General features: G+C 43.1%; 1 protein-coding gene across 11 annotated transcripts in view; it reads right to left on the bottom strand.

Moving 5' to 3' along the window:
- Nucleotides 1–13,509, bottom strand: part of Foxp1 (forkhead box P1) — a 608,309-nt gene that overhangs the window by 45,439 nt on the left and 549,361 nt on the right. For all 11 annotated transcript variants that reach the window (XM_087904462.1, XM_087904472.1, XM_087904468.1 and 8 more), the window contains one exon: nt 7,198–7,302. In XM_087904462.1, the coding sequence (XP_087760588.1) occupies nt 7,198–7,302 (105 nt within the window). The remainder of the gene's footprint in view (nt 1–7,197; nt 7,303–13,509) is intronic.

The raw sequence follows: 13,509 nt of genomic DNA, 5'->3' as shown, positions 1-13,509 counted from the left end.
AAACAAGATCATTCTGGATTTATATCTGTAAGTATGGGATTTCCTGGACAGCTAGTATCCACAAACAATCAAACACGGGAGGAACGTGGGGAAAAAGGCAGCATTATTTCAAATTTGAGCTGAGAGCCGTGATTTGTAAAAGGCTGAACAGGAACTGAAGTTGAAACCTGATGCAAGCAAATTCTTCTGCAAGGCACTGATGGACACTGCTCTGTTGCTCTTGGCTCTGAGGCTGGTTTTTAGGTCACTGGGTTTTGAATGTGATGCCAAATGAGGATCTCACTAGTATAGAAACTTGAGGACTGACAACTAATCTCTCAATTTACATAAAATAATAATAATAATTTTTTAAAAATCTAATGATATTCCACTCAAGAGTTAGAGCTTTTATGAGACCTGTTGCCAATTATTAGTGTCTTGGAATGATCTCATCTCTCATCCTGGCTAAATTCCAGCACACAATTTCATTAACCCAGGTACCACAGGTGATAAAACTCATTTTTCCCTAAAGAGACAGCTAAAAAGTACCAGTTATACATTTATGAAGTACAGGCAATCAAAATTATGGATTTTCTAAAAGGTTTTTAACTACTTTTATTGAAAGGAAAATCGCTGTCTCAGACTTTTGTGACACTACTGCTAATAATAAATTTTACCATTTAGACATGGCCATAATGTGGTAGACGGTGTCAATAAAAGTGGGGGACAGAGAGACGATCCTCGTCTCCTAAGTAAGGCCAGATAATTCCATGCCGGAAGTGATCGCAGGAGACACCTAAGCTAACTTAATGGCTCTTCAAACAGCGCATCTGTGGTCACATACATCTGTTCCACATTTGCAGCAAACTGTAGAACTACCTTCCCAGGTAGAAACGAAAAACACTTCAAATGCTTTCAAGGAAAGCAAAATTTAAATTTCATTTCTAAATAACAGTGAATTCAAGTATCGTTTGCTTCCTTTTTGAGAAAAGTAGTGGCCTGGGCCTGTTTGGTAAATTTGTCTAAACTTTTCTATACAATATTCTACATATCACTAGAGGGCACTGTGGTCTTCAGGCCACTTTGACCTTTTCAAGCACTGGGGACAGTCTTGAACTCTTAAAGTCAAGATGGTTTAAAAAGAAACCGTTTTTTAAGGGAAAAACATTTTCTCCTTCTTGGGAACACCCATCTTTTATTCTTTTTAAAAACAACTCTAGAAAATGCACAGTAAGTAGAGAGTCATTGTTTGTAAAAAAAAAAAAAAATATATGAAGCTCATTTTGCAACTTTTGAAGATTTCTCTCCTCAGCTCTGATGGGGTAAAATACAGGCCCATGACCTTGAAAGGCTGCACCAGGAGGTGGGTACTCCGTCTGCACACAGCCACAAGTAAGGGCAGCTCTTCCCTCTGTGTGCAGACTACACTGCCACCGTGCTTACTGGAGGCAATTTCATTGCCGAAAATTCGGGCGTGCAAGCCCCAGAGCCACAAATGGGTTTGAAACAATTTATGATATCCGGCCTCCCTAGACATGTATTAGCATATACCTGGTTTCTTTAGCATCATTTTGTTTTTCCAAAACCACAAACACAGTTGCTGGAATTTCGTGTGGAAGTGCTTAAGGGGCTGGAAGTTAACACCTTTGTGAGGCGCACGGCCTCTCCGTGGCTGCGAAACAAAAGCCTCTTTGTCAGGGTTTCTTGAAATGTTTTCTTAACATGTTCCAAGTAGTTTTAGGCAGGGAACTAAAGTAAACAAGATGTTACCATGATAAAAACACTTGTGAAAACAGTACAGAATACACTTCGTTTCTTTCACATGCAAGTCTTCGAAGGTTTAAAAAGTAAAATGCGCCGAAAAAAATTTTTTTCTTCTTTAAGCAATTTACCAAAGAACTATCTTATTCTGTCTGCTGCTCTCAACCTTCAGGAAGGGGTCAAAGTCCCATCTCTGGACAATCTCTTCAATGCTGCTCTCCTGTCTCACATTAGAAACCCAGAGAAAACTTCTTTTGGCTTCCATAAATTACATACATCTGACTAACTTGTTAAAGAAATTTTTGTTTTGTTTGCTTTTGTCTGTATGGAGCTTTTCTATATGAAAAAATTACCAAAAAGAGCAGACAATCTTTTCAAATGGATACTCTGTAAGTACACAAAGGGAGGAAATCATATGGAAGACTAGGAAGGGGTTTGGGGGTGTCACTCAGGGCCTAGCAGGGTTCCATCTCCTAAGCAAGGCACGGGGTGGGTGGGGTTGAGGGCTTAAGGGAAAAAGAAATTCTCAGTCCAAGCATTTCTGAAACTGCAGCCTGGTCTGAACTGACACTCAAACCAGAAAATGGCGAGTGTGCTCATGACTGAGACCTAGGAAGGTTCTGCTGCGGACCTCTCTGAAACATCATGGGAGCTGTTTGCTTGTTTTTGTCTTTATGGAGAAGAATCATTACTCCATGTCCCTGTGGTGAAGCCTAACCCTGACTGATCTAAAAAGAGAGACTAACTGGAAGGGAAAGATGGTGAAGTCTAACAGCTTCCCATCTTGGAAGGCCATGGGCTTGTTCTCATTCCCTGTTGTGGGAGAATCAGAGCCATACTGCTAGAATGACATCAGAGTAAATGTGAGCACCGCCTGGCATCAGCAAACCCCAACAATATTGGTCACATGACAACTCTGGGTGGGGAGATTTAAGAAGGAGAGGAGACAGAGCCCAGGCGAGGTCTCTGCTGACTGAAAGGAAAGACAACAGCACGTTCCTGAGCAATGCTCAGCTCTGAAATTAAAGGCCCCATGGCCATCCTCACCTCAGGGACAAACCCTGTGGCCAAGGTGTCACGTTAAGTCTCTGGTTTTCATTTCCCATCAGCCCTACTACTTCCTCATCAGGAGGAGAAGAACACACCTCTGCCTTGGCCTGCGGGCCTCCCCCTCTCTCCATCAACAGGGATACCTCACTGGCTAACTGGACTCCGTATCCTGAAGCACTTCTGCAAGCTGCAGCAATTACACCTATGACCTGGGGTCACACACACGGCTGGAAAACAGGAACTAGGCCTCATGTTGCTTTCAGACACCAAACCTGAAAGGCTAGGTTGGAGAACCCCAGAGCCAGGAGTTTAAAGCCCGTGGGTGTTGGGGGAAATCACAGGCCCTCTCACACACGCGTTCCCCCATCTATCCGGCCAACAGAATCCAGGAGGCACAAAGCGCTGTTCAGCTGGAAATACAGGGTGGAGTCAACAATGTGACCCCAGGTCAGAGGCCACACACAGCTGGTATGAGGGGCAAAGTCACGCTTCTTTTCCTCACGTGGGCTCTGCCTGTTTTAGACTGACGGGGATAGGACTCAGACGGCCCCCAAAGTATGGACTCTCCATAATGTCACGCCACCCTTGGGATGGAACTGTAAGCAACTTTTCACATTATTTCAGAGAACAGTCAGCAGTGCCTTCTCAAAACACAAGGTCGGGAATTTCTTGTTAAATATTTAAAATTATTGCTCCTAAAATATACCTAAGTAGATAAGATGTGTCCATGTTTACAGAGAGCTCAGTAAGGGCTGGGCACTTTCTAAGCTATGCCTTTGGAGTCTAACTCATAAGAGATCATTGTTAGTGTTATTGTTGCTGTTGTTTTGGTTTTTTGAGACAGGGTTTCACGGTAGCTTTGGAGCCTGTCCTGAAACTAGCTCTTGTAGACAAGGCTGGCATTGGACTCAGAGAGATCTGCCTGCCTCTGCTGCCCAAGTGCTAGGATTAAAGGCGTGCACCACCACCGCCTGCCCAAGAGATACTGAGATACAACCTATCCACACAAATGACTACTCTTAAGATTGCCCTTAAAACTTTCTTCACATCTACTACCTTAAATAGAAAATAACTTATTAATTTAAAAAAGTATAGTTTCAATCGGGTGGTGGTATCACACACCTTGAATCCCAGCACTCAGGAAGGCAGAGGGAGATGGATCTTTGTGAGTTCAAGGCTAGTCTTGTCTACAGAGTAAGTTTCAGGACAGCCAGGGAAAGGCAAAGAAACCCTTTCTCAAAAAAACAAACATTGTTTCTAGTTTCTCCCAGGTTGCACAGTGTGACCATGGCGGACAAGACTCAGAACCAGAGCTCACAGTAACTGAGTGACCTGGGGGGGGGGGGGGTCATCAAACTCAGCTCGTTCATTGCCTTATCTGTATATTCAAAATGCTACTATGACATTTTCCCAGGCAGCTGTGAGGGCTAAATGAATTAATATGTATGTATTAATATGTATTGTTACATATCTGAAACTATGCCTATTGCATATTTACAGCTGTTTAACTACACATTAGTACAATCTGACTAGTGCCAATTTGTGTACACCATAAAAAATAACTGGCAAAACTGGAGGGGGCTTATGGACGAGCAGAGCCAAGGAGATTCTTCCAGGACCTTCCAACCCAGCAATCGGAAGAGAAATGCTGGGTAACAGTGTCAGAGTTTAAGGGAACCTGTGGCTTTCATGGGAACTGCAAGAAGAGCTTCCCTAGACCCAATGGATTCCTCTTTGGGGCTGAGCACAGACATGTGGCTCCAAGTCCCCCAGATGACTAACTTGTGTTCCAATTCATTAGGCAAGATCCTGAACTGAAAGGTAAGCCTGAATCTCCACGTATTAAAATCTTGCTGTAAAGGAAGGGAAAATGAGATCTTGAGTTGGGAACTCAGTAAAGCTGAGTTCGCAGTGGCTTCTTCCATGGAAAGGCTCACTTCTGTTTTCTGGAAGCATGTCTCTCATCATGTGTATGAGTCCCTTTGCTCTGGAGGCAGGAATGTAATGGAGCTTGGCTCAAAACTAGTACAGAGGGCTTAATGTGGACCAATGGCAGTCTGCACAAGGTTCTCTGCACTGTGGGACTGATAATTCCACGGCAGACAAACCTGTGTTCTCCAGTTCCAATTAGAAAAGTCCAAAGGATGAGACAATGGGGAAATACAGGGCTAATGGGAACCCCAAACTGCAGCACCCCCACAGCCCTCGTCAGTCACTTGGATCCTGACATGCCTGGCACCTGCAATGCTGTAGGAGTTCCAGTCTATACTGGCTCATTTTCACCCCTGCCTTTATTCTTTTCCTTATATCAACTCAAGTCAGGTTTGTACAACTTGCAAACAAAGCCTTCTGAAAAATACTAGCACATAAGCAAACAGTAGAAAATAAGCAAGCCATATTGCAAGTTGATAGTGGGCACTCCAGCTCCGCTGAGCAAACAGGAACCAGGAGCATGTCATGCCATGTGCAAAACCACAACAAAGGCTGGAGAGACGGTTTCCAACTCAGAGTCAGGCTCCAAACATCCTGAGAAGTAAACGGGCTTCTTGTTTGTAGGAGATAAATCTAGGCCTCAATTCAAATGATCTTTGCCTTTTCTTTTTTCTTTAGAAGTGGTTTGAATTATTCACTCTTTCTAGATCCTGAGGCCTAGCCATATCTGAACTGCCAGCTCATAACACATGAACCTATGACTTGAAGATTATTAAGATATGAATACTTTGACTATTAATGAAATGTTTTAAATGGGTCAAACTGGGGAACTGGCAGTGCAGTCTTGGTCCCTAGAGCTGATGCACGCCGCACGAGGGATGATAACAATTTTATAGTTCAAGATTCTATAGCCATAAATCATGCTGACTGACGCTTGTCAGCCATTCTACAGAAGAATTAAATCAGCAACTTATTTACTTAGCATTGGTGCAAACGAGAAAATCAGAATTTCCAAGTGCGTTCTGCCCAGCTCTTTTTCTCTCATTGGATAAATATGATTAGGCAAACGATAGGGTGGTAACAAAACAGATTCCATGAAGGAGCTAGACAGAAAACAAAGCCAGCGTCACTTATCTAAATGCTAATAATGTAATCAGGGACGACTGTGGCTGCTGCTCTCGATGCTGAGACTTACTAGCTCTCTTGGACACGGCTTAAACATACGCTGACCACAGAACACTCTTGAAGTGAAGGGTACAATGTGAGAGAACTATATCATAAGTTCAAAGCCTTCTTTCTGTGCACTAAAATAACAATAAAATATTCACACAAAACTACCTGCATGTAAGACTGGAGGTATCTTTAGTATCAGTGTTTGGATCTGGTCCATAAATGAAGCTCTCACCCCAGAGAAACCATCATGTGCCCTGATGTATAGAGGTTATGCGTGAGGCAAACTGAAGGGGTGACACTGTTGTGGTGCTTGAATGAGAAGAGCCCCCAGAGGCTCGTGTATTTGAGTGTTTGGTCCCCCGTTAGTAGATCTGTTTGAGAAATATTGGGAGATGTGGCCTTACTGGAGGAAGTGTTTCACTGGGAATAGGATCTGGGGTTTCAAAAGGCCACACGAGGCCCACGGTCTCTCTGCCTACTGCCTCCAGATAGGGATGTGAAGGTCTCAGCTACAGCTCCGGCACCATGCACGTCTGTTTTCTGCCATTATGATCCTGGATTAATCTTCTAAAACTGTAAGCAAGTCCCCCCAATGAAATGCTTTCTTTTAAGAGGTGCCTTAGTCATGGTGTCTCTTCATAGCAATAGAACACTAAGACAACAACGGTATTCAGTACATTAGTCAAGGATTCAACATATTGTACAGGAGTGATGCCAAGAATGCAGGGCAGCTGGGTCAGATTTATAACCCACTGGACAGCACAGGTGAGGGAAGGCAATTCTGAGATGAGAGGCACAGGCAGGCATCCACTGCCAGTGGAGAAGGTGAGCAGCCCATTTTGGCAGAGACTATCAGCATCACTGCTCGAGATGAGACAGCCCGAGCTTACATCATACGATCATCCACTTCTCCTGGCAGGGAAAATGACCTCAACAGAAACCACCCGGTACAGAGGGATAAGAAACCAAGATGGCGGCACTGTCTCAGGATCCCATGCCAAAGAAGGGGCCCAGCCATGGAACTACAAAGGACCCGTCACTGAAATAACTGAAGGTTTCTCTCTACCCCAGAGTTAGTTTGGAAAACTGACTGCTATTGGTGCCTTCCATTTAAGTCTCCTTCTTCTGAGGGGACAACCCTCCAGGGATGATCTAACTTCCTATAATGGCGACTCAGAGGCCACCCTCTGAAGGGCTCTGAGACACTCTCTAACAGGAAGGCAAGCTGGTGAGTGAAGGACAGACAGCAGGAGGGACAGTTGTGCAACAGAGAAGACACAGACAGAAGAAGATAATTCTTACTTTAGAAAGGCTGGGAAGTCGTCACAAACTGCTTCACATCCTGGCCACTTGCATACGCCATGTCCGTAGAGAGGATGGCTGTGGGGGTGTTCCTCATGGGACAAGCTGCAAGAAAACACACGGGGGGGGGGGGGAGGGGGCAGAATGAGTAAAACACAGTCCGGAGAGTCCACGTGGCCCAGAAAGCACGTGACAAGTCTCACATTGTCATTCTCCATGGAACCTAATTAATCCTGCTTTTGAGCAAGAGGGAAACTATGAGCTAGAAGCTTATGTTCTAAACACAGGTATAGTTGCCTGGTGTTAGGAACCTACCTCCATGTGTGAAAAGGATTTGACAGGTTTTTGTTTGAGGCAAATCTCTCTACCCAGACCGCCATACTTTCCTGGGTATACAAAATACAACTGGAAAACCTGTACTGGATCCGCAGCGCTTGCATTTGCCACGGGACATTTACATTCCTTCCTCTCCTCCTCTCTACGACAACTGCTTTCACAAAATCCAAGTGTCCTCTTTTAAAAAAACAAAACAAAACAAAATTCATCTAGCAAAATGTTTTATAAGTAATACTGTGCAATACCACAAAATATTTTTCAGGGCAAATAGCAATGATTAGTTTAGAATTAACTTGTGGAGTGGGAGGTTTGTACTTCTCAAGTCACTGACAGCAAGCTTGAGAGAAAACATGGGCAGCAAGGGGTTAACACTCCAGTGGGGCTCCAATCGATAAGTAATGATCTGGCCACTGGGATCAAGTCGGGGGGATGCTTTGATCTGAGCCATGTGGAGTGCGGGGAGGAGTCCGCTGGGTTTGAGCGACAAGCCATATTCTCAAATATTTTCTCTATCTACACACCTTTCAGACAAATTATTTTTCAATAACCTTAGGTTCCATCTAATAAAAGTGTACAATGAACACCTAGAGTTCTGGTTTGTACATGGGCACACTGCCTTCTCGCAAATGGATGGGCTATTATACAGCTTCCTCTGCTGCCTCTCTTTGGTTTGAACTTCAAGAGCTTAGTGAGATACAAGGATATAAGTATACGCACTCACACACACACAAGTGTGCAAGCACACACTCACATGCATGCATATTGTATTTTATCCTATTAGTAAGGTATCTCTTCATTGACTTTCTTGACCACATATTTAGACCGTAGGTACCCACTGAAGCTTCTGGCCCTTAGACCCTAACCCACCCACAGCAAGCACATTCTAAACCTTTAAATCACAGGCAAATCAAAGTGAACACCCTGGAAAGGAGAACTATACCTCCCAAAGGCAATGATCCCCTATGTTTTTAAAATTATTTTGCTGGAACTGAACAACTTGGAAATACCAGTGAGGTACTTTTGCTCTCACAAAGGAAATAAACAGAGAAACCAAAAGAAAGAAGAAATTTTAACAACAATGTGTAAAGGTAGCAGAAACGTCTACTAGAGAATGAGGCCGACCGAAGAAGGGCATCCTCTAAGAAGAGAGGGTAAAATTCCACTGCATCCAGCGGAGGCTTCCACCTACGAATCTGTGCATAAGCAGGTACACATCATTAGTAACCTTTCAGAACCGGAAGACTGTTTCACCAGCACCGGACTCCACACATACTCTGAGACCAAAGGCTTAATTTACTAAAAACGTTCTTCTTAATGGTTTCAGAAGAATCTCTAACCCACTATTTTCTCTAGCTAGTTAATGGGAAACTAATTGAGGTATTCTAGTTTTATTAGAACATATACATGTGTGTAGAAATGTAAATATATATAAATTTGAAAAATACTGAGCATAAATATCCTAAGACACACATAAATACGTAAATTTTACAAATGAAAGCATGAACAATTATACTCTTTATATTTAATGTCATTTTGCCTTTGAAACGTTTAAAATTTTTATTTTATGTGTATGAATGCTTCATTCACGTGTGTGTGTGTGTGTGTGTGTGTGTGTGTGTGTGTGTGTGTGTGTGTGTAACATGTGGGTGTCTGGTGCCTGCAAAGGTCAGAAGAAGATGCCGAGACCCCAGGGATTAGAGCGACAGATGGTCAAGAGCCACCATGTGCGTGCTAGGAAGCGAACCCGGGTCCTCTGCAAGAACAGTTAATTGCTCTTAACCACTGAGCCATCTCTCCAGTTCTGATGTCATTATTGTATAGAAATTCCTGTGTTATCAACTAGTCTCCAAACTTCCAGCTATTGATGGGGAATATGCTACCAACTTAGGGATCTAACTTTAACCATTCCTATAATTTGGATACTCAGAATTCTATTATATTTCTTATATTTATAAGTAATGTCAGAGATAAAATTTATTAGGCTAAACATCTTGGCATACACCAATTTCCTACCAAGATTCAGAAAAATCAACAAATCATTCACACTACGGCTTATACGTCACTAGGAATACCGTACCAGCTGTTCTTGCTGAGTGCCTGGTACCCACCACCCTGCATCATTATACGATGTGTGCAGAAGCCAGGAACCTCGACTACTGAGAATGCAAAAACTCCTCTTCCTACCAGTTGGGAACTGCGAATGGTACCGAGTTTAATCAGGAATTCTTGAATTACCACCACAACATGCCCAGCTCCCATGATGCTTGCTGTCCTCCTGGTTTATGTGATGAACACATGAACAGAAACTATTTCCCTTTAAGTGCTTATTTCTACTTCAACTTGGAATCACCTGAAGGTCAGAGAGATGACTTAGGTCCTGATCCCCAAAGACCAAACAAACAACAACCCCGTGCACAGAAGCACATACTTAATTACTTATTTAACTTAGAACACTGCTCCTTATTGTGGAAAGATCACATGCTCTCTTACTATCACGCAGTGCTGAGTTGGCTGACATGGTATCCACTCACCCCACCCCACCCTAGACATCACTGTTTACATTCTTGTGGGTGACTGCTCCATCTCTCTCTTCTGTTGTATTACTATTTTGTAAGGTGGCAACAAACGCTGTCTCCAGCTTTCCAAATGTACTGTGTAACTGAATACATTGAAATGTTCCATTGTCTGAAGAAAATACTTAGATTTGGATGGAAGAAGAGGTTGGCAGTGGTACCCTGATGGGACCTTTGCGAAGGCTCTTCAGGGACCAACAGCTCAACACTGGGAGATGTCTGGGGAGTCAAGGAAAGCTGAGTATTTACCTGACAACTTTTTATACATTTTATGAGATTTTTATTTTGTTGATAACCTGCTGACATGCAATTGTTAACCATTGCATACACTCGTGTATACAGTAGAAACGATAGCCAAGTACAACCCAAGATGGGAGTTGCAGTCTGTCACTGGCTATGTTGCCATAGTAAAGCTGCACAGCCACCATGATGCATGGCTGAGCCTGGCTCCTGGTCTCTGGGTCATTCTGCACACAACCCCTGTCACATCTCTGGATAGGATCTTTAATGTTTCATCAAGAGAGTGGATGAAGGAACATTAGATTTCCACTGCTTTCTGGCTTCTGACAAAAAGAGCCAAGAAAGCAAACACAAATTCATCAACTTCAGTTAATTCAGAGCTCCAGGTACAGGCTGAAAGAGAGTGGGCAGGCAAGGCTCAGAGCACCTGACGGTGGGAGGCAATCCTAAGGCTCAGAGCATCTGACGGTGGGAGGCAATCCTAAGGCTCACATGACATAAACTGGTCAGAGGTGACCATGTGGCACAGAGTGGGCCTTTGGTATCTATGAGAGATGTTCACTATATTTGCTTTGAAGATACTCAAACATATTTACCCAAAATAAAACTCTGAGAAAGTTTGGATCAATTGTTCCTTTTCTTTTTCTTTCTTAGTATCCCTTTCCTTTCCTGTCCCATCCCCCCCGCCTTCTCTTTCTGTCTTTTCTTAGCCCAGGTAGCTTTGAACTCTATGGAGCCAAGAATAACCATGAATTCCTGATCTTTCGGTCACCCTCTGCCAAGCCCTGGGATTACAAGTGTGTACTACACTTGCCAGGCCCCAGGTCAAATGTTCAATGACATTTTAGTTTGTTTTACTATAAACTCTCAGGTTGAGTACTCCTGTAGGCAGGGATCACTCCCTCATTCCCACATACTGAGCACCCCACACAGTGCTCAATAAATGCTATGGAGATGTATCAATGAACAGACAGCAAACAACTTGTCCTATTTAATTTTTGTGTGGTAATATACTCAATATTTACTTTCTCTTATTCTTGTAGGTAAAGACCAGAATTATGCAAACCCACAGGAGAAAATATTGCTGAAGACACTTTGTATTACTTAATTTTATTCAGACTATGCGCAACACAGATAGATGCATTCGAGAAAAGCCAGTTGATTTAAATCTTTTCTGATAATCCGTGCTACGTAAAAACTAAATATAATTTAACACGAGAACAGTGGTAGCGTTTCAGATGTGAAGGAGTCAACGTGCCAGGGAAAGTATAATTACATATAGATATGAACTAGCTCCTGACACTGCATGGTACTTATCAATGCGTTTACATTTGCTATGGTGTGATGCCTCCATTCCCAATGACATTTGCTATGCTATTTCTGTTCGATTTATTTTCCCGACATTGACATCCACCAGCCACAGCCTTTACTTGCACACTGGTGGTAGAAAAGACTCTCTTTTCAGTCAGTGCTGGAGCTTTGAACTCTGGGCAAGCATGCTCTCCCTGAGCTATAACCCTAGGTTTCCTGGAGACATTTGGATGTTCAGCAGTGGCGACTGGACTTTGCACTGCCCAGTTCACTGCCCAGGCAAAACTGAACACTGGAATTATTTCTGATGCCTGCCACAAGGACAGCCTCAAGACTGCAGTCTGCAGGCTTCAATAACACTTGAGCTGTGGGTCCCCTGTGGCGACTGAAGGAATTCTTGGCTAAGGAGAGGGAATACAGACCTCACCTCACCTCAAACACGTCCTGCCAACCTACATGTCGGCCTCCAGTATAGAAATCAATTCCACCATTCACAAAAGCCGCAACTAGATCACTGTTAATGCCAGCGACACATGCACTGGCATGTCTTCTGAGTAGCCCCAAACTCATTTTGTCCCATTCCAAACTTGCCTACTTGGTCTTTTTAACTTGAGTCATTCATACCAAAAGGCAACACTGATGTCTACTGGAGTATACCCCTTCTTCCTACCCAACCATCACACCAAAATTATAAACTGTATGGTAGTTTGAGGGCATGTACTGGATAAACTAAGTCATGAAAAGCTATGTCAATCTTTTTGCAATTGCTTAAAATCGTAATTTGTTGCTGTTGTTAATGTTCCATACAACTATGCACATTTTACATTTGGAGCTAGAGAACCACTATTGCAGTCTCACTGAAGAACACTGTACCGTCCCCATAGAAACTGCACCTAGCAGCAAGCCCTCCCCACCCCTCCCTGCCTTCAGCCGCCCCCCCCCCCCCACTGATCACTTACCTACTTCCAAGCCCCAGACATTTGCCTGTTCTGGACATTTCATATAAACACCATCGGACAGTAGGTGCTTGTTGGTGTTTGGCTCCTTTCACGTAGCATGGTTTAGAAGTTAACATCCAATTCGCAGCTTTTTATGGCTACGTACTATTCCACTATATTTATGCGGCACATTTTTTTAATCCGATAATTTCTTAATGAACAATTTGAGCTGTTTAACATGTTAGTGCCTATGAACACGGCTGCTCTGATATGTCAATTATGCACCGGTTTAAATGTGTTTTCAAGGTTTTTTTTAATTTAATTTTTTTCAGAATTTTATGCATGATTATTGTATATACATAATTTCTACCTTCCTTCTCCCTTCTCCACTACACTCCCAACTCTTTCAAATTCATAACTTGTCCTTCTTTAATTATTACTGTTACATATGTACAGACATATGTATATCCACCGAGTCCATTTAGAATGACTCTTACGTATATTTATTCGGGGCTGACCACTTGCGACTGGATAACCTTTTGGGGGCTCATCCCAAAAGACTGATTCTCCCCCTTTCAGCAGCCACTGGTTTACAGTTCTTCATCTCAGAGTAGGGTCTTGTGAAATGTCCCTCGTTCATGATGGCTTGTGCTGTCATTATATAGGTCTTATTTCGGTACCCATATTACTGAGGTTTCTAGAAGACACTGTCCCACAGCAGGCATCCTGGTCCTCAGGCTCCTAGAATCATTCTCTACCCTCTCCATTTTTTTAAATTTAAAATCAGTTCTTTTCATACTGTGATCAAGGTTCCCTCTTCCCATCTCCCACACTCATCCAATTCATTGCCTTCTCTCTCTCTCTCTCTCTCTCTCTCTCTCTCTCTGAAACAAACAGGCCAATAGAAAGAAACA

This window comes from Myodes glareolus, chromosome 3, assembly GCF_982192425.1.
Source record: "Myodes glareolus chromosome 3, mMyoGla1.1, whole genome shotgun sequence".
Taxonomy (NCBI): Eukaryota; Metazoa; Chordata; class Mammalia; order Rodentia; family Cricetidae; genus Myodes; species Myodes glareolus.
Note: the sequence above shows the minus strand (reverse complement) of the source record. Positions and strands in the feature narration are given on the sequence as shown.